Source organism: Microchirus variegatus (assembly GCF_963457635.1).
Source record: "Microchirus variegatus genome assembly, chromosome: 17".
NCBI lineage: Eukaryota > Metazoa > Chordata > Actinopteri > Pleuronectiformes > Soleidae > Microchirus > Microchirus variegatus.
In genome coordinates, this window is record NC_139818.1 from 12428386 (window position 1) to 12449514 (window position 21129).

The window sequence follows — 21129 nt, forward strand, 5'->3', positions numbered from 1 at the left end:
TCCATGAAGGCAGCCAGCACCAACATTAGGTACTGTATCCGCCTCACCCTCATTCACTCACTCACACACAGACTTCCAGGATAAAGCTCATCTAACATTTAAGCAAATTGTCAATAATCTCGTATCGACCAATTAATCTTTAAATGTGCTCATGAGGTTATTGTATGCTTTGGTTGTACATTAAATATGTTATATTGTGCCAATACCATTCAAAATGTCTAAAATGACCACATATACGTGACTAATGTGTCAAATGTCATCGACTGAACACAATCTTCTCCTCTCACGCAGCTTCTTCTGGATGCAAATGAAGCCGTGTTTTGTGTGAAATCACACAGGAGCCCCAGTGCCTGACTCATGCCTCTGACTGGATGTTCTATGATCTACTCTTTACTTAATGAGGTGCCATGTACAGTTTATATAAAAGCGATGACCTTATTAAACCGTGAGTGAAAGGGTGATAGCAGGGGGAACAATAAATGGCAAGGGCTGTATGGAAACTCATCTCGTCTGTAACGTCTATGGGACAAGAAAGCGGCGTTCTAATTGTGTGGAGATGTATCACTGACTCTTGTGCTTCAGAATGTCATTCGTGTAATAAAATGGGAATATTCCTTTAATGTGAAAGCAAGTCATTTTTATTAAAGTGATTTGAAAAACAAAACTAAACCCAATATCAGTTATTCCAACACAATCAAACAATTTAAATTATATATTTTAAGTGCAACTGTCTTAAACATTTATCATGTCAAAAATAAAAATAAAACGGCTTTACAGCAAAAGGAAAAATATTTTTTTATTATTATCATTATTCAAACCATTTTCTGGAGTCCACTTCAAGCTTTAGAAACCCTGCTCTTGTTATTCTTTTCCTTTAACTCAATTTCTGACAGACCAATTCAATTAGTCTGGATATGTGTGGGTGTGAAAAAAAAAAAAAAAAAGGCAGCATGACAAACTCTGAAGATGGATGGCAACCTTTGCTTCACCATTAAAATCACAATTGTGTCGCACTGACGCTCCATTCATTGGCATATTACCAGCGGCGGGAAAATGAACACAGCTCGGACTCCGGCGACAACAGGGTCACAACTAATCAACTTTTGCATTTCATTTGTTTCTGGAACACACCAGCCTTTGCCTTTGGTCTGGCTGTGGTGGAGACCACAGGAAAATGTTAAATTCAGCTAAAAGCAGAAAAAAAAAAAAGAGTCCAATAAGTGTTTCATTTTCCAAAGATAAGACTCGGTGACTCATCGTCCACCTGACCTTAACAGCAGTCTGTGGGGACATGTTGTCTGGCCAAGTGGCTGTCAGAATCATCGGGTTCCAGGGAGCCGCTGACCTGTTGGTAGATGAAGGAGTAGAGGCTGACGTCAGGGCGCCGGCTGAGGCAGCTCCTGCACACTGAGCTGTAGTACTGCCCCAGAAGATCATACACCTCTCCTGTGACGGAGAAAAAGAGACCGTTTATTAGGGCTGGCAAAGAAAATTGAATAATTGATATATCGTGATTAGGCAAAGTGGAAACTCTAAATTGGCTGTAGGTGTGAGTGGATGGTTTTTTGTCTCTATGTGGCCCTGTAATGTGTATGACACCATCTTTTGCCCTACTGGCATCATCACGTCTTTAACCCTTAGTGCAGGTGCACCCATGGTAATTTGCCATGGGAATAATACACAACTGATTATATGGACATCCTGGGTGTGTGTGTTTATAGTTCACATAAATATAGTATGTGGAACTTTCCAGCACTTATTGAGCGTGTGCAGTGCGAAATTAAAGCGTGATTGTCATCAAAGCAGTCATCATCAAAGCTTTGTTGACCAAAGGAAGGCAAGGAGAACCGGACAAAAAAATAAACTGTGGCTGAATTTCTTAACAAAGACAGACACAAATCTCACTTCTGCTCGGTGAGTGGACTTGTTACCATTTTAAGCTAGCGATCTTTATGCTAACGTGTTAGCAGACTTAATCGTCACACAAACAACAAACAGATGGATTATTCAGCGACAACATATTATGTTGTCTAACCTCACCACAGTGGTCTGCCATGACAGCAAGTGTTATTAGTGGTATCCTGGTGTCATGGTTTCAAATACTTTTTTTGGACAAAAATCCTGTGTGTAAATACTGACAGATAGTGTACGAGATTAATTAACTCACAAAATGAATATTCAGTGGTGTAAACACAGATGCGTATAAACAGAGAGCATGCGGGGATGGTTGTTATAGCCTTACCAACGCTGAGGTTCCTTTGAGTGAGGAAAGAGTGCATGTTGTGGACATCTGTCATGAGCTGGCTGTCACCAAAGGTGAAGTAGGCGACATCTCGACCCGCCTCAGCAGCTGCCAGCATCTGGATGAGAGCTGCAAGGCAAAGACACCGGTGTTAAATCTCTAACAGCACCAGAGACTGAAACTCTGCGTTTGAGATGCCGCGTTGAAATGTAGCGTCTTTATTTTCTAGATTTGCTCTATAATCTTCTCCTTTAGAAACACACTTCAGTTTAATGTAACGGCTCTCTGTGTGTGCCAGCCTGTACAGTAAAAGGTAAACAATCGGGGGAATAGGCCTCACCCCCACTGAGAACCCTGGATTAGTTACAAAGAGAAGCCAAGTCTGGCCCCAGAGAGCTGTGAATATTTTAAGAGACTGGAAATATGTCTGCTGATTAATGAAGGTTGGGACGGTGGCAAGTTAATGAGCAAAACTGAATCAACATTTTCAGAGCTAAGCTGAATATGTCAGCAATTTCTCTCCCCCACTTTTGTGCTTTCTACAAAAAAAAAGTAGGCGACAATTAAAAGAATAAGTGACTGTGAGAGGCCACAGAAGGTAAACCGAGGAGGAGATCAGCATCTGAATCAAGAAAGCTCCTCCCAGGAGGCATGTCATTAAGCAGACAGTAGGTGATTGTGCCTATGGAGGGCTGTGTCTTGCCTCACCTAATTAACAAATGTACAGCAATGTACACATATAAGAAGAAGGTGAGACGCAGAGCTAGAACTGCAAACTGTTATCGTAAACGATCCTTCGGCTCTCTGCTCAGTGACAGTGATACAAGGCACAGACAAAGCGCTGTGACTGACTGATGGACCTGAGCAGGCGATCAATTCCTCTATTAATGAAACATATTAACTTTGTCATTTGATCAATAAGAGGAAGGCAACGAATAGGCTTTAAGTAAAGGAATGCACTCCCGGAAGACAGATGGATGCCCACACTGATCTGCTGGAGCTTTTCAATCAGAAAGAGAAGGACTGCCTTGACTGCAAAGTGTGCAAAAATGATCAGATCGTGTTTCTCCAAAAGACAGAAGAGTTACGCCAGTGCTTACCTTTAAGTCGTGTGTCACCTCCAAAAACTCCACAGCCCCAGTTTCCAGTTGCCACTGCTGCAAGGTGTTGGCTTTGCTCCTCGGGACGAGCAAAGCCACAGTAGGCCTGAATGATGACAGAGTAAAAAAAAAAAGAAGAGGGTTGAAGGCAGTAAATCAGGTCAGGAAATTAAACACAGTTCGACATGATAGGACAAGTGTTCTGTAGCAATGGGATAAGCACATCATAAATTATTTGAAAAATGTTTGAATGAACAGAAAGATTCACACTACATGTAGTTTCACATAATTGTTATTTTAAAGGGGTCATATTTTACCCTATTTATTCAATTTAAACTAGTTCCCTGGTGTCCAAAATACCATAAGAATGAAGAACCACAGCAGTTCAATCACCCTGCCAAAACAGCCCTGTTCAGAACGCTCGGTTTAGTAGTATCTCTTTAGGTCCACCATAAAAAAAAGTAAAATGAAAATTGGAAACAGGAAATGACATCAGCCACAGAGGCTACTGGGATCTACCAGCAGTTAGCATTTGGAAAAGTGATCATTTGCAGGCTCTAGCAGGCACATTGCTGTATATAACGTATCCACTGGCCAGATAAATCGTCTGAGGCTGGAATTTTGTGTAGGACTCTGTGCTGCACTGTGGAGCCAAGAATAGAACTTTTCGCGGACTTCACAGACTTCCGGTTTTCGGATACCGTTGCCCACGCCAGCGCTTGCGTGATTTTAGGACAAATCGGATTTAGCGCGTGTTTTATCTCCTGTACTTAGACTGAGGAGGACCACAAAAACATAAGTCATCTTTTTTCACACTTTGCCGACTGATAGGACCTCCAGAGTCCAGAATATAAGGATTTAAATGATTAAAAAGTTGATTTTGCATAATATGTCCCCTTCCAGAGTCAAATGACAATGTTCATGTTCCTAAGAGTTTGGTCACTGTGTTAAAGACTGAGAACACAGATTCCGACTCATAATATCTGACCGTCTAAAAAACATAGTAGACACCGAGTGTATTTCTATTCATTATTTTAGATAAGACAGTTCCTTTGTCATGTTTCTGCAAAAACTGCACGTAGGTAACCAAGAGAATAAGACTTACATGGGTATAATATAGATGCAGATGGTGGTGTTCTTCCATCACCATTACACAGTTTTAATTGTATTTTTTTTACAGTTTTTATTTTAATATTAAAATAATAGAAACTCAAATGAAACAAATATAATTCAATTAGCTTTACAATAAACAAAGCCCTTCTGTTAACCTGGATGTTTCAGGGTCACAGAACTGCCGTCAAATGTAAAGGCTATAAACAAAGCAAAGTAACAAAAGTAATTTATTGTGCGTGACACTAACATTGAGCAAAATGGATTTAACATATACTTTTCAACATGGTGGACAAAATGTGCATGTGACCAGGTCCATGTCATGCATATGTTATATCACACGACTGGCACGTTATACACGTTATATCATTTTAAAGCGGCACATTTCTTAATGAAAGATTTTATTTGCACCGGACATTTATTTTCACGTTGCAGATGAAGTAAATTGTGAAAATGAATTGTAAGAGCCCATCCTCCTCCTGACCGGTCATAAATTCTCCATGTGAAAGGGCAGACATGACAGTCAGCTAAACAACATTGGAAACAGGATTGATCTCCATGTTGGTACATTCCTCACACGCCTGTCAGAGTTGTCAAACTCCTCCATGCTTTGTGACAGCAGACTTGACAACATTAACATCTTGATTTTCTATTACAAACGACCATCTATGACTGAAATAACAGCACATGCGGAAGGAGTCCTATTTGTAAGATATGTGTTATGTAAATTTTTAATAATTGAGATTAATCGCTCAAAGATCAATTATGTTCATTAAAATTCATTCTGGACCTAATGGACAGTGTAATGAATAAAATGAAGCTTATTCTCGACATAATATGACGACTCATCAGTCTGTATGACACATGGATGACACTCATCTATGAATGAAATATTTACACAGAGAAAAGTGAACATGAGTCAGTGTCAGTGTGTCTGTTGACATTTGTGCTCTGAAGACTGTTTTCTAATTATTAACACGACTGATTCACTCCAAAATCACAAGATCAGGATATCCCTGGTGAGATTAAAAGATTAGACAACATCCCCAAAGAAATCCAGAGGTCATGTGTTGTAACACGCATGAGTAAAGAAACCAAACAGAAAGACAAGAGACAAAAAACACAAATCAAGTAGAAAAGAGATTAAAAAGGAGAAAAAAAAATAAAAAAAATAACCTTGTTAAGTTCTCGGTTGATTCTCTGTGGACTAAATTGTTCCAGAAAGTTCCTGAATTGCAGCGCATCGATGGCAACGATCTCTGTGCATCTTCTCTGCCAGTCATCTCTGAAAATAATCGACAAAACAAAAGTGGGGATAAGTCGAGAAATAATAAAAAAGCAGAATATTAAGTCGTTTTCTATGGAGGCATATTTATTTGCATCGCATCGTTTGAAAAGCAAGGCAACTCAAAGTGCTTTCCACAAGATATAAAAAAAAGTAGTATGAGATATTTAACTGTTAAGAAAGTATCTTCGTGGTACTGTTTTTTTCTGTGTTTTTTTTTTACTTTTCGAGTGGACTGACCATTTTCAAAAGAAAATGTTGACAGTATTAATCATCCCCTTGTCTGAAAAAATGGCAGCATTTGCTAATTAGAATTAATTACAAATTAAAGGTCATTATCTTTGCTGCAATTACTCGCTCTTAACAGTCAGGTCATTTTCGCCAAATTCAATAGGTTTTATCCTCTGGAGACCACCGTGTCTGAATTAAGATCAAATGACCACTGACCTGATTACAATGTTACAAACCCCTTATGGACATAATTAAGGCTTTTGAAGAACCCTACCTTGGAGTAGTGTCTTGGTGGCTGCTCTCCCACTGGTAGGTCTGAGCGTAGCCTGTGTATTTGCTGTACTGCTCCGTGCCTGGTGGTTGAAGCAAACGTGGATATTGGTCACACACCATACTATTAGAAATAAAATTGATAAATAGAACCATATAAGGTTCTTTGGCCCTTTTTGGTTCTCCTATGGAACCCTTAATGTTACCAATAACACCTTTAAAACCCTTTATTCAGGAAAGGGGTTTTAAAGGGTTCTCTGGATCAAAATGGTTCTTACTGGAACCATTAGTTTTACCAAGAGCCCTTTCTTTGGGAAAGGGTTTTTCAGAAGCAAATGGTTCCAAGTAGAATCCCTTGTAGAACACACCTAAGAGTGCTTCCATCTTCCATCTATGAAAGTTTGGTTTAATGAATGAGTCAAAAGGATTTCAATTGTGCCGTAATGATCCCCATGTAAATACAATCGATGAGTTTTGACTTGATTAGATAGAGATTAATAACTTTGGAGGAGACTGACATTGATATTTTATTAGCAATGGAAAAAATGTGCTAAAAAGATGCTTGTAAATACTCAGTTCATGCAGCCATATGAACAGCAAAGAAAGGGAATTCTAAAATGATGCAAACTTTGTAATAAGAAGTGGTTTTTTTCGACAGTATTTCAGCCTCGTGTGATTGGATAAAACCGGAGCAGCTGTATTCAGATAAATGGAAGGTCAAGTTATCCCCCCCCCCCCAATTCAAAACGACCACCAGTCCACAGAGAGCACTCGACTCCACAGTCAAAGGGGAGCAGACGGTGGAGAGGCAACAGCACAGTTAAACAAATGAGGCCACATTATTAACTTCCCATTCATTAGTGCTCATTAGTACCTGGCCGTCAAGAGCTCTCTGTGAACTGCTTCACGCCATAAAGCAACTAAACCGGGGGATTAGTTGTGTGCGAGTGCTTTGGTCAGCAGATAATAGGAGCTGCATGTGGGGGAGAAAATCACAAGAGAGGACTCCACTTGACAGGCATTACACTAATTATCAGAGCCTCCCTCTCATATTTAGTCAGCCCAAATTAGACACTGAAGAATCTCATCTAGTTCAACAGTGTGCTACGAACAGATAACTAATGCCAATCATGAAAATATCATGTCTACAGTTTTTGTTTATTTAAATACAGAGGACAGAAATATTTTCTTCTACATTGTGCCACACATATATGGTTATATTGATTAGTGTATATTTTGTAAACTGTATTATTTATTTTTTTTTCAGTATAATATAGTCCAAATATTTTGTATTTTCAGTCACAATATCCCTTTTTCAGGGTTTTTTGTCTCATGATCATTACATTCACATTTTGGCTTTTTCCTGGTAGAATAATATACTGTCATCAAAAATCCCACATCCCACATTTGGTCATGTAAAATTACACATCTTGTTACTTTTTTCTTGTAAAATGCGGTTTAATTTTTGTTTTCGCTTGATCAAAATTAAAAATGAATCTTCACAATTTCCTATGACCACAATTCTTTAATATTCTCCATCGCTAAAACGACAAAGAGTTTGTGAAGTGGGTGAAATTAACCTACTGAAATTTGTGCCAAATGTCACTCCCACATTATTTGACAGTGTACACATGAGCTGGGTGAATGACAGTGAACTGCAACAGGACAATGTGAAATAACAGGACAGACAATGACATGGCCAGGTGCTGGTCTGATGCTCATTGTTTGCAGATTCATATTAGCAATGTATTATAGGAAACATTCACCTGCAGCTTTTACATGGTGCTGGTCATTGTCACTGTTTAAAATAACAGATGTAAGCATGCGTCATTGAATCAGCCGTTACTTATTAAGCCTGAAAGAGGGTGGGATGAGGGAAGAATCAGGATAATGGGATCCACATTGTGAGCAATGAGTCCGCGAAAACATATTTTGGAGCTGCTCTTCCTGGAGTCCACACATAATACGTAAAAATATAAAACAGAGCACACCACATTTAAAATACCTACAAAGCTACTGGCATTATCAGTAGTTCAAAAATATTTAAAGTGATGTTAGAAATGAGAGCGTAAACCATGTAAAGTAAAAGTAAACCAAGTGAACTTGTGTTTAGGACACAGACAGCCGACCTTTACAGTTTCTCCAAAAATATCGTACTCTATGACCAACTATATTTGCATCTGAAAGGAACAACCTTCAGGAACAATCAAACATTATGCTTTTGACCTGTTTGTCATTTAAATACTATTTGTGGTGGGAAGCAGATAAATATTGGCCAGGAAAATAAGTGTGTGAGATGATTAGGAGGTTGTTTCATTCATGTGCAAATTCATGAAAACAAATAAATCTCATATTTGTGGTGGACTATAGGCAGCAAAAAAGGTCAGAGGCACCTCTCAAGTACTGCGCATGAAAGTCGCAGCATAGTTTGAGACTTAGATCAAGGATTTGAACGTGTGAAGCAACTAATTAAGCTTATACAATAGATATGACATAGCAAGGTTAAATAAAAAATGTCCCTAAGTCAGTTTCTTCTTCTTGAGTTCAGCTTGCATCATCTTTACGAGACAGTACTTCCATCAATGAATAACATGGTTTATCCTTGATACTATATATAGATTTGACCACACACGAGCAGCCAGATACCCAGCAATCAAGGAAAATTCAATTTGGCCTGGCCACTCTTGCAAATTTCAGTGCAGAAGTAAAGGTCCATTAGCTTGCCTTCTGTATGCCAAAACATGTCACAGGGGAACATAATTCATCACATACCCACAGTGCAGCAACGACCTGGACTTTTACAACAAGAACAGCAGATATGGGCTGGGTTTAATAAAGATGATGGAATGGAAGAGCCCATTAGTGGAGTGGGTCTTAGGCAGGTCTTCCTGCTATAATTAATTCTGGGCCCACTGTAATAACGTTAAGTGGCGTAAGTGGTGGTGTGGGAGACGGCTGGCAAGAAGTCTGAAGGTGACTCCGGAGAGAGGACCTGCTTTCGTGATTGGTCATTGGGAGGGCGGAGGCTCTGTTGCGTCACTTCCTGTCCTAAGTCATGCCACTTGTTCAGCAGTGCTGAGGCATTTCATCTATTTATGTCTGACAGGAATTTGCTTTGTCATAGTGGTTTAAGTCATGGCTTTTTGCACTAGAGGTATAGATTGAGCTAGAGACGCAGTTGAAGCTTAGTGAGTTAATCTCACTAAATACTTTTACACTCAGAATGAAAGATCGAGGCTGATTCCCCCAGATGGAAGGTTTCTCTTTTCTGTTATGTCTGCAACATGGTGTTTTGTTTCATGCTGCTGCCTGGAAAAGAGGTCCTTAATGTCAATTGGACTTTTTCCTGGGTAAGAAAAAAATTAAAATAACATAACAAAGCAACAAACCATTGGTAATCCACATTAGGAGATGCCTAACCAAACAATCAAACCTGTACTGACGTAATTTGTGTAAGTTTTCTTCAGTTTTCATTCAAGACAATCAAGCAGGCAAAACACATACACAAAAAAAAAGAGCCAGACAGTCACCATCAACCTCCTGCTGGGACTCCGTAAGGCAAGCTCTTGTTACTCGGTCTGCTCGCCTGTCCCAATCTTGTTGCAACCACTCAATACTGAAATACATGTGAACAGAAAGACCCGACAGAGCAATCAGGAAAGCCCAATCTTCCACTCCCAGCTGACTCAGAAGTAAATGTTTGACAAGGACAAACACAGAAAACAAGGTAATTGCCATAAACAAGTCAAACCAGGATGGGGTAAATTGAAGCTGTGCCATGTGCACTCCATGCTGTGTGTGAAGGGAAACACTCAACACTTACAGGTCAAGGGAACTTCATTGTTCTCTTAATATCAAGTGGACTTCATCATGACCAACTGGAGAGTAGGATTCCTTCTGTGGAAATGATGGTTTAAAAAGAGTAAGACTTTCTGATCACTAACCTGTGATAATCAAACATTCGTTATGGTCCAGGGCTTCGGTGAAGAGGCGAGAAATGATGAGCTCAGGATTGATCAGAAAACGGATTTCCTCCTGAACCAGACCAGAACCGGTGACTCCTCCTCCCACAAACTGATTGGCGAAATCCACCTGCAAATCAAGACAGATGAATAAGAATTTACACACAGTGAATCACCCTCTCCACCTTCACCTTTGCAGATTGTTTTGCCAATAAGTGTGCATTACTGTGAAAGGAAACAACAACCAACACAATACGGATGTAACTAAGTAAACATTTTCTTTCACTAATACATAGCTTCCCTTTGGAGAACATGAAGGAAACACCTTGTGAAAGGGTTATTGCCCACTTTTTTTGTTTGTTCTAGACAAGCTGATGGGAAGGGTGGCCCAAGGTGCTCCTATTACTCAGACATCTGTCCCCAATGCCAAAATGAGCTCCACTCAGGAGCAGCACTTCAGTGTGCTACTGCCTGGAGCAAATATCAAAACAAGAGTGAAGAAAGCATCACCCTCCAGTCATAGCATGCTGCTAAATTGACTGGTGACTGATATCTGCAATATGTGTTCTTCCAGGTGCACAGATCTGTGGGTGACATTGATTCACTTGTTTATTTTTGTCCAGTTTACGATTCAAAGAAAAACACCGCATCTCGACGTTTGAGAAGAGACGCAGACGTGACGACTCATTGCTTTAGTCTGAAAGCAGCCACGTGGAACATATATATAATTCAATTTCGGGACTGACAGTTGTGGTTCACTGGCCTGCAGAAGAGCACAGAGCAACCCCATCACAACGACGGGAAGAGGGTGTTAAGGGTTGAGCAGCAGTCTGAGAGTAGATCTCCCCAAACTGGTCACTCAACTCTGGGACAGCAAGCCAGCCTCAAAAGTCCGCTTTGACAGGCTGTCAGCAACCCCCACCCCCCAGCAGAGCATCCATCAATCCAGGCCACAGTGTTCCCCCGGAGCTGGTCATGTGTGCACATCAACTGTCAGCTTGTGGCAACTGGAGGCAAACAAAAGGTGAAAGGCAAAGCGAGCCATCCTGACAGTGTAACAGGAAGCATGGCCGACACATTGAGAGGAAGAGGCTCAGAGGCCTCGACCCCGGTCCCGGCGCACACTCCCTGCAACTTGTCACAGACTCCCTCGGAGGCCTTTTCAGCAGTGGTAAGCAATCCGGGTGAAAGACTCCAGAATGAGGCAACTCAGTGACTACAATAAATACAAGGCAGAGTTTCTCTCCAACGCAGAGATCCAGTTTTGCAATTAATGACCAACTACAGTATATAATACTTGTCTGAGTCTTACCTGAAGCATTCCATAACCATCATCCTCTATGGTTCCCTCACATGTGATGTGGAGCCTTGTGAGCAGAGCCTCTGAGCTAAAACAAAGGATACATTGTTTTCCAGTTATTGACTCATGGGTAAGATGAAGGATCGTTAATTGCTTCCAAACAGTTTACTGAATTAAGACTATTGGCAGAAACATTTACGATACTACGGCTATAATGTTCTTTTACTGTTGGCTTTAATTGAAGTGTCAATATACTGCACCTTTTCCAATTTAAGGGTTTGTCCAAACCTTTCCTTGTGAATGTTACAAGTCCGGTAGGCCCTGAAAAGGAAAAAAAAGGAAACAATTTCAAAACCCAACTACTGAATTTCTTTTTATTATTATTATTATTATTATTATTATTATTATTCATGAAAATGAAATCTGAACACCTACTTTGCTCAGTGACACTTTTGAAATAGCACATCAGGGTTTTTAGCTTCTCAATCTTCTTTAAAGAGGATCCTTCAAACAGCCTGAGGAAAAAGAGAACATTTGAATTAACTTAAACTGTATAATAATTGTATAATCGTTTTTTAAGATAAAGATTATACATATATATATCACAGCCAACCACCATCTCTGCAAAAGACAAGACCCGCACACATTGCTCTCTGTAAAACCAGTGTCCAAGACACACAAGAGCTCTACTTTGGCCATGTGAGTTCAGTCATGCTTTAACTTGAATAGCTTGATATGAATTAGTTCATCTCTCACTCAGCCTCTCTTTCAGTCACTAGCCGATTATGCCGCAGCTCCTTCACCGTTACAACAATGGAGGTGCCTCGGGCTCGGCATCACAGAGTCACACTCGTGCCACATCACAGCACTCGCATTAAAAAAAAGGGAGCAGAGAAGGAAATGCTGCTCCCTCCTTGGGGATACATTAAGAAGCCCTGTGTCCCTTTTAAGCAACAGAGTCCTCGGGAGGCAAAAAGTGAGTCCCTATGAAAAGTAACACACACAAAAGCATACACACAAAAAAAAACTTCCGGATGTGAGTTGTAGTTGTAGATTTGAATGCACTTTCAGAGCAACATCTTCCCCTGAAGCAAACTCTGGAAACCCACAAGCCACAATAACATAAAAGTAATTTCACAAGAGTGGAATGAAATAAGGATAAAAGGTTGATGCACCGAGGGCCCTTCAGGGACTGAGAACTCATTCATCGAAGTCACTTTCTGCATTCATTTTTTTTCTTCTTTTTTTTGTCAACATGGCCTGTAGAAACAATTACACGTTGTGCAGTCCTCGGGGCCACTAGAGAGAGCAGGCTTTTAGTAACAAATAGCACTATGGTCCTCATGGAATACAGAATTAATACACAACTACATAACATCTTTCCCGCCCCCAAGAGATGTGCAGGAAGCTGTGATGTAACTCAGACTACAGTGGGTGACCACACTTAAAATGATGAAGTTTGATGAAGAATACTTCATCAAAAACAAAACTGTAAAATACAAATGTGTTTTAGCTACATCCAAATAAGAATCTGAATGCAATAAGAATCTGCAAATGAAAAGCTTTAACTTTATATTATTGACTTATCTTGAGTGTGTTTTTAGGAGATGATGAAACATTATAAAAAAGTTTGAAAGTCACAGAATATAAAGAAAAGGCAATAACTAATTCTGTCTCACAACAAATTGGTGATTCAGTACAAGTGTTACCGACAGGCTGAAAAGATGACGGCGGCTTTTCGTCCTCGTCGTAGCAAAAAACCTTCACGTGAATGAAATTCTGATGGGATTGAACTCCGTTTCAGCCTCCTGCAAAACAGCCAATGGCCTTCACCATTGTCAAAAGCAACCATCTGAGTCAGTGTTAATCTAATTCCCTCCTCCATTTAGGTAATTACACTATGATGCCAACAGAGATGGGGGGGACATGACTGAGAATAGATCTGCAGACTGATTTTGCGTTACACTACCCAGACCACCTGTCTCACTGATGGAAGTTTGCAAGGACACAAATAATTTAATAAATACAGCACATACCTAAATGTACTGCATCTGTATGCAAAGATGCAGGACTGTTTAGTGCTGGCTTATTTCCGTTGCTCTTTGATAAAAAGGGCTGACTCCCATGTGAACCTCCTCTTCAGTGTCCTCTTTATATGTGAACCATGTCAATTGTACTCGTTTTCAAGCTATAGAAACGCATGCCTTTTTGAGACAATACACAGCTGAGGTCAAGAATCGGATTAATGTCTATGTGCGATTGATCGTTGTCTCTGGTCTTTGAAGCATATACAGTAGTGCCCCCTCATGGAAAAGAAACTGGTTGTCACAGCAGTGTTGTTTGTCACCTTTAAAGATCATGAGTCAGTGTCACTTCTCTGCATTACCTGACAAAGTTGATGTCCGGGTAGTTCGCGTACACACTCCTCCTAAAGCTGCGTCTCGGGAAGGTGCAGAAAAAGGCATTGGCGAGCAGACACGCCACCTGCTCCTGAGACATGGCGATGGAGCAGTTCATGCCTCTCTTGAGGAGGGGGATCGGCTGGAGGAGGAACAGACAGAAGACCAAGGAAGGTCAAAATAATTTGTTTTGTCAATTTGTTAAACGAGATGGTGAAGTGCGCTGCATAAATGAACTCGCTGTGCACCACTCTACCCTTCTTGAATCAGCAGTCCTAATTACAATCAAGGCCCTTTATGCTCACACGTGATCCATGCGCCCAAATAAAGGTATTCTATTTATACATAAACAGTGAATCTGTGTGAACAATACTGTAAAGACAATAGAAAAAGCTTGCTGCTTTGCATCAATGATAGATAATACATTTGATTCAATTAGAAATTTCATACAGTTTTCTGTTTTTGTCTTTTTTTGCATATTGTATTTGGGTACAATTGTGAGACTTAATGCAGTTTCTTTTCATACAATCATTTCAAATGTAACTGTAATTGGATTGGAAAGATTTGTTATTGAGTGAGTGTTAATTAAGCATTTATATAGAACACACAGGAAAAAAAAACAGAAACCCTCATAATGAGTCCTTCTGGCTGCATATATGTGCCAAAAAATACAAGTGAACACAAATATCAATAAAACACCTGATAAATGACCATCAATAGCTAAGTGCCTTGACCTCAACATTTTTACTACCATTTCACAAGATTATTTGTCAGGTTGCGACCTTTGGGATTAACCTGCAGTCGTGATCTACTGTGTCACAGACCAGTGAGTCAGAGTTCATTGGTTAGTGATGGCTGTTACCTTGGTACAGAGCTCAGATGCTCTCAGTGCTAATTGTACCATGTCTGGCAGCAGGGAGTCAAACAGATGTTCGGCAGCATCAGGCTCCAGGACCTTGGAGAGAGCAAGAGATCTGTTTGTGTTTGTTGTTTTGCCACAAATCTCAGCTGTGACAGTATTAGATGTTTGGATTAGATTGTGATGATTAAGATGGACAGACAAAATAAAACCAGTTAATATAGAATTATATATAGGAACAAACATTAATGAAAAAGTACATTTTTGCATCAAATTATTTTGTCGAATTTAACAACATAACCAGCAAATGGTGCTACAGACAGATGTCTAACAGTGCAGGAGGGGGGAAAAATGCTGACTATTATCTTGTCTTTGACCTGTAAAAAGGAAAGTGAAATATATAGCTTTTTATTTTTGGAAGTCCATTTATGATAATATCACAAGAACCAAATATTTGAGTGATACATCACACTGTCTACGAGCAACAACACAGACAATATACTATACTTCTCATATTTACACCATGTTGGCTACAAGGCGTCACACTGATCAATCACAAAGCAATTCCATCAAGGTTGCAGGGCCATGCCAGCTGATTAAACAGTCTTCCTGAACGGATGCAAATGACTGGAATAGAGGAATGGAATAGAAAAGACGGTGTGTTCCCAGGATAAGGAGCCTTGACTGTTGATTTAGCCCAGGATATTTATATTATAGCAAAGGAAGCCTGACGAACCACTGTCATAAGTAATGACCTGGGTGACATCCTAAACTGCTCCTATGGGCGTAGTAAATGAAGTCAGTTGACAGGGCGAGATGGCGGATATAGCTGAAGTAGTATTAGCCGAGCTCTTTAAATCAGCAAAAGACAGTGCATCAAATCAACTGATCTAACTCTCTGTATGACATGATACCGGTCTGTAAGTCACAGCAAACTGACAAAGTAATCAAGCAGGATATGAGGGTGTGGACAGTGAGAAACCACAGATTTAACACAATGCTCCAGCTCCTATTCCCCCGCAGCTCTGAGGCAGCGAAGCAAACTGGTTTACTGCATCAGTGGATGTGTGACCATGTAAAAATAAAAGACCTGCATGCTCATAACCGTAAACACAGCACTGGTCTGGTTGGAAGAAAGAGACGTGAACAAAAGTGATGCTGTCCGTCAACAGCTTTTTTCAGATATTCATAAGGAGCGGGTGTGGAGATGAATATTCAGTGGAGGTGACCAGCCCGTCACTCTGTGCCATTCATGTCTACTTTTCTCTGACACTCAAAATCATCCAGCTACAGAGTCTCCAATCTGGCATCTCAGGGGAAAGTGACTGTTTGCTCACAGTTTTTTGTGTTGCACTTGAAATATAGCAAACATATAGGGTCTTGCTTTTAAAATCAAACTAATTTAAAGCAGTTCTCGGTTGAGCTCAGAATACATTTAATAAGGAACAGGCATAGTGTAAAATAGTCACAATTTTTTGTGTATTTTTAAATCACCAACGACAGCACCACAAAATCTCAATAAACATAACAGTGTGTGATTTATGTGACAGCATAAATCAAATCTAACTCTATTTCTATAGATGGTACTTGACATTTCACAGTCTGACCATAAACTAATTTTGCCACAGAATCCAGCGTCGACAACAGAACTTCGCCTATGGCTAAAGCCTCTTAACATGTTCAGATTTCATCTAATAAAACTCCCATTCTAATATGATTTATGGCATACATATGGAAAACAATTGAATCAATAGCACCAGGCTGGAGTAAAGCACTCTGTGATATAAAGCAAGCCATTTTCATTTCTGACAAGTTAGTAAACGTGACCTTTTGGCAATAGATTAAATTATTTCTCTCGGCACTCACTTTGCCTCTGAAGGGCTCCAGCATTCTCCTGCACAAAATCCATTACTGTTCTTGTGCAAAAATGACAGAAACACGTTTGACATACTGGCATCAAATGCACTTTTTTCCCTTAAATGCAAGATATCACAAATCACAACGCTGGTGTAGTCTAGATGATGCTATCCCAGCACACACTGCTTCCATATTCTATAAAGAAAAACAATGTTCATTCTTATAGGTTTTATTGTCCTTAAATCAAACAATCATGTCACAACATGGCACATCTCGCCAATTGCAATATTCCCATTCCCTTCATGAGCCAGACAATAGTGCAGCCCTGCTCGATTCTCTACACATACAGGATACAGCAGAGTGCATCAAGACAAAAGATGACGGATGGCCTCCAAATGAGACTGGAGACACACTGACAACAATGACCAATGAACTAACAGGGCTCTGACCATCATGACGCAATTCAGGCCTATTTTCAACCCCTGGCCTGTAAAGAAAATCACTTAGCAGGGACAAAAAAAAAAATCAGAGCTGTCAAATACAACCTTTGAATCTGATTAAGTCAAATCTAGTCTGGTCTTAAATGAGACATTTGTATCGCGGCGCCTTTTACAAATAAAAAATATTATAATCAGTAATTAACGAGCCATCTGCACCTCCACTGATCTGAGCTCTGTGAGCAGCACCAACACTGGTGTATGATGCCTTCTGCTGGGCAGTTAAGTGCCATCATTGGGCAGCTGATAATCATGCAGTTAATCATTTAATGTCTTCAACATGTGTTCCCATCTGTGATTACATGTCAGCAAGCCAATATCATTTCAATTCATCTCAATGACTAGAACATTAGATTTTTGAAACTTAATTAACATCTGAGTTCACTGAAATTCATAAAATGTCAGTTATGGTGACAATCGTGGATATTTTTTGCTTACCTTAGTGCCGTACAAATGCAATGCTGTGAAGTCCCACTTCTTAGCATTTGAGGGGTTGTATTTTAGGACTGCATTCTGTAACAAATTTGAATATCAGAATGACTGGCAAAATTATTCTGAGTTAAATTATTAAGTGACCATATACAGAATATGTTTTTTAAAGAAATATGAGACTGTGTCACATAGTCTGTTGGCTCATGGTGCCATCTTGTGGTTTTGATTGGTAACAACTCTAAAACTCTAATTCACAGCACATTCAGTAGAAAATATGTGGTTTAAGCAGCAAAATAACACAGATAAGAGACTTGCCTTGAACTCAAGTGAAGTATTAAAATTCTTCTTTAAAGTTTCTTTGATTAACTCCCACCGACTCTTATTCTGCACTTCCTGTGTTTCCTGTGGAAGAACACGCTTTAGTTAGATCTGCAGGGTGAATTCAGTTCAGGTCTCAACAATTTGCAGAAACACAGATAATTCTGTGTTGTTGCACCCTTTTAGCAAGGATCTCAATGTATTCAAAAAAAAAGCACTGTGCCCCAAAATATAAGACAGGAAAAATAAAAAGCTTCTCTGACACATGATAGATAATAAGCACCATAGTTTGTATAATGTATTAACAGTTTTAAAAAGCAATTACATTTTTGCATTAATATGACTGATATCAAATTACAAGTGTATACTTTTTGCAAGTAAAAGTCATTCATAAAATACTGTAATATACAATGTATGCATCTACATAACAATATCATAACTTATTTTGATACCAACAATTTTTTAACACTTGAACTCGTACCTCATCTTCAACAGGAAACAGGTTGCTGCTGGAACACGGCATTTTAACATGGACATCATCCCAGGTGTCCCTAAATCTGGCCGGATAAGGAACAGGAGCTTTGCCTTTGTCCAACAGGTCTGTCTGTCAATAGGAGAGAATGAAGATAACTGACATTAGTACATGCAACATTGTATTTGTATGTAATCCAAACATCTATGACAAACTCCAAAAAGTATGTTGTTGATGTTGTACTTTTTACAGACTTACAAATTATGTTTTAAAGCTTGATGAAAATGAATACACTTCCACTATGAGACAGTATGTTGCAAATGAGGTTTTCCAGGTTAAGATGCTCTTTGATAGAATTTGCACATTCAAAATTCTCATTTAAATAATGATATGGCTCAGTTATCCAACTCCATGTTGTGCCTGATTTTACATTAGACAAATACTTGGTTCAGCGACAACTAATACCGATATAGCATTCCTGTAGCAATTTCTTCTTTACAAAACCGGTGACTGAACAGCCTGCATGTTTGTGTGTGTCGTGTGTAGCTGTAGTAAATATGTGTTTTTAATGAAACATCTGATGTACTGTGAATAGTACAAAATACATTTAAAAAAAAAACAGCTCAAACCCTTATCATCACAGTGTGCTGACCGGGAACATCCTTCAAAGGAGGAAGCTGTCCACCACATTCAGGCATTCTCTTAAGCTCAGTGATTGGCGTCCCCAGCCATTTAACTCCAGCATATGCGGCTTCCTTTCCCGCACGTTTTTTCTCTGGAGGCTGTTTCACTGGAGATGTATGTGGCCTCTTCCGTTTCATAGGCGTGAGTCGTGGCGATGAGATCCCCGAAAAGAAATGTGTTATTTTGGTGTTGTGCCTGACAAAGCCCTGTGAGCTTGCTGAGCATGTCTCCATTTCTTGGTTTTCTAATCCTGTGTCATCGCTGGCACATACAGGCCCACTCTCTGACGAATCCTTGGAGGCTGGTGACACTGGACTATCTTCCTCCAGGTCTTGTGGTGTCATGGGCTGGGTTTCTTCATCCATGTTATATTCTGCAGATTGTTCAGCATTTCCACAGTCCACTGACTGAGCTGATGTGCCTTGAAAGGCACCGTCATCTGAAAGGTCGACATCATCCTGGGTTTGGCTCACTTCATCTGTATTTAGGTTCTTTTGGGGCTTAACCAACCAACGGTCAAGTGTATTTTTGAGCTTCTGATGCTGAATGGGTCCAATTCGTTTACAAACAGCATTTGTCTTTACACTTTGCAAACCTCTGGCTCCAGTCTTTGGCTGTAAATCCATCTTCACCGCTGTGTTGCTTTTTCTTTCCACTTCATCTACTATCTCTGTATCACCACATAAAGCTTGGCCTGAAAAATAAGAGAAAAACATGATTTCCGTATCAGGAGACTGACTTATAATATGCCATACAAGTACAAAGTTCAGTTATTCTACATTAAGAGGGTAATGTTATTAGTGTTATTATGAATTATAGAATAAAGCATGAAAATAAATGATATGTGCAGCAGCCTACTCACAATACAACTTGAGCTGACATCACCTGAGTCGCGTTTGTCCACACTTGCTTCTTGAGCAGTCCTTTCTTCAGTAATTTAGCAACACTCAACCTATAATATGCATACATACATGGCACTACTGATTAATAGAGAGCACCATACCGGTACGTTCGTAAATGTGCTATTAAACGCCGGGACGTCCTTAATAAGTGTGTAATAATACCGGAATTGGATGTTTTTCTTGGGAGACTATTCAAAAATGAGTTACCCAGTCATTGTTTATTAGCCTACATGCTAACAACCTTTGGACCCTGCGAGCCAAATACATTACAATAGCGTGTGGGTCATGCACGAGACAACGACAACTGTTTGTTGAAAATAAATTCAGAGTTTACTATGATAACATCAGTGTTATAACGCACAATTGTACTTGTTTTTTGCTGATGTTTGACCTGTAGTGCAGTGTTCGATGCTCAGCGCCCGTACACTTCCGCAACGCGAGTGACGTAACAGCCACTAAAGTCACGCGATAACTCGGGGCTCCAGCCAGACAGATAGAAAACATGCAAGACTCAAGTCAGGCCAGTCATGGGACATTTCTTGGATGTTGATGCACTGGCAAAAAGCGATATAAATCATACAAAAATACAAAATATAAGAAATTAGACTTGAGAAAAAAAAAGGAGTTCAATGTTAATCCAGTAGTTTTAATCTACATTTAAAGGCCTAACCTGGAATGGGAGCATCTTACATATTCACCAGCCACTTGATAAGGTACAAATGACACCAACCAAAGTCGCAAGAGTGTTCTATCTTCTGCTGCTGTTGGCCATTTGCTTCTAGGTATGATGCACTGTATCATCAGAGATGGTCATTTCAATAATTTACCTTCAATAACAAATGGTTATTTGCATTTACTGTTGCATGTAACGATTACAATTGCCCTTTTGAGCATTTCAAACCCTTGTGACCATTGAGTTTTGGCATACTGTCTAACATTTGCCAGGCTAGATGTTTATACTATGTAGATCCTGTATGACAGAATCACTTATTTTTTTATGCTTTTATGCATTTGCTCCATCATTATTATTTATAAATAATTATATTTTTAAAAATGCAGAGGTGTTCAGGTGCATGGGTGTCCTGCAGAGGATAGTGAACTGAACAATAAATAAATATATACAAATGTGTGCTAAATTTAATGTAAATATTAGGGTTGAATTTAACATATATATAATGTGAATTTTCGCTTCTTTTTTTTTAACTTTTT

General features: G+C 39.6%; 1 protein-coding gene across 1 annotated transcript; it reads right to left on the reverse strand.

Annotated features, from left to right (window-relative positions):
- Window positions 1-935: 935 nt before the first annotated feature.
- LOC310939374 (poly(ADP-ribose) glycohydrolase) lies at window positions 936-19996 on the reverse strand. Its single transcript, XM_083904111.1, has 16 exons — window positions 19881-19996; window positions 18964-19712; window positions 18344-18466; window positions 17860-17946; window positions 17551-17625; window positions 14762-14854; window positions 13887-14041; window positions 11936-12015; window positions 11761-11821; window positions 11513-11588; window positions 10183-10330; window positions 6243-6321; window positions 5629-5737; window positions 3343-3448; window positions 2243-2371; window positions 936-1446 (listed from the first exon to the last, which is right to left on the reverse strand). The coding sequence occupies exons 2-16, from the start codon at window positions 19642-19644 to the stop codon at window positions 1271-1273; spliced, it is 2178 nt and encodes a 725-aa protein (XP_083760237.1). The 5' UTR covers window positions 19645-19712; window positions 19881-19996; the 3' UTR covers window positions 936-1270.
- Between the last annotated feature and the right edge of the window lie 1133 nt (window positions 19997-21129).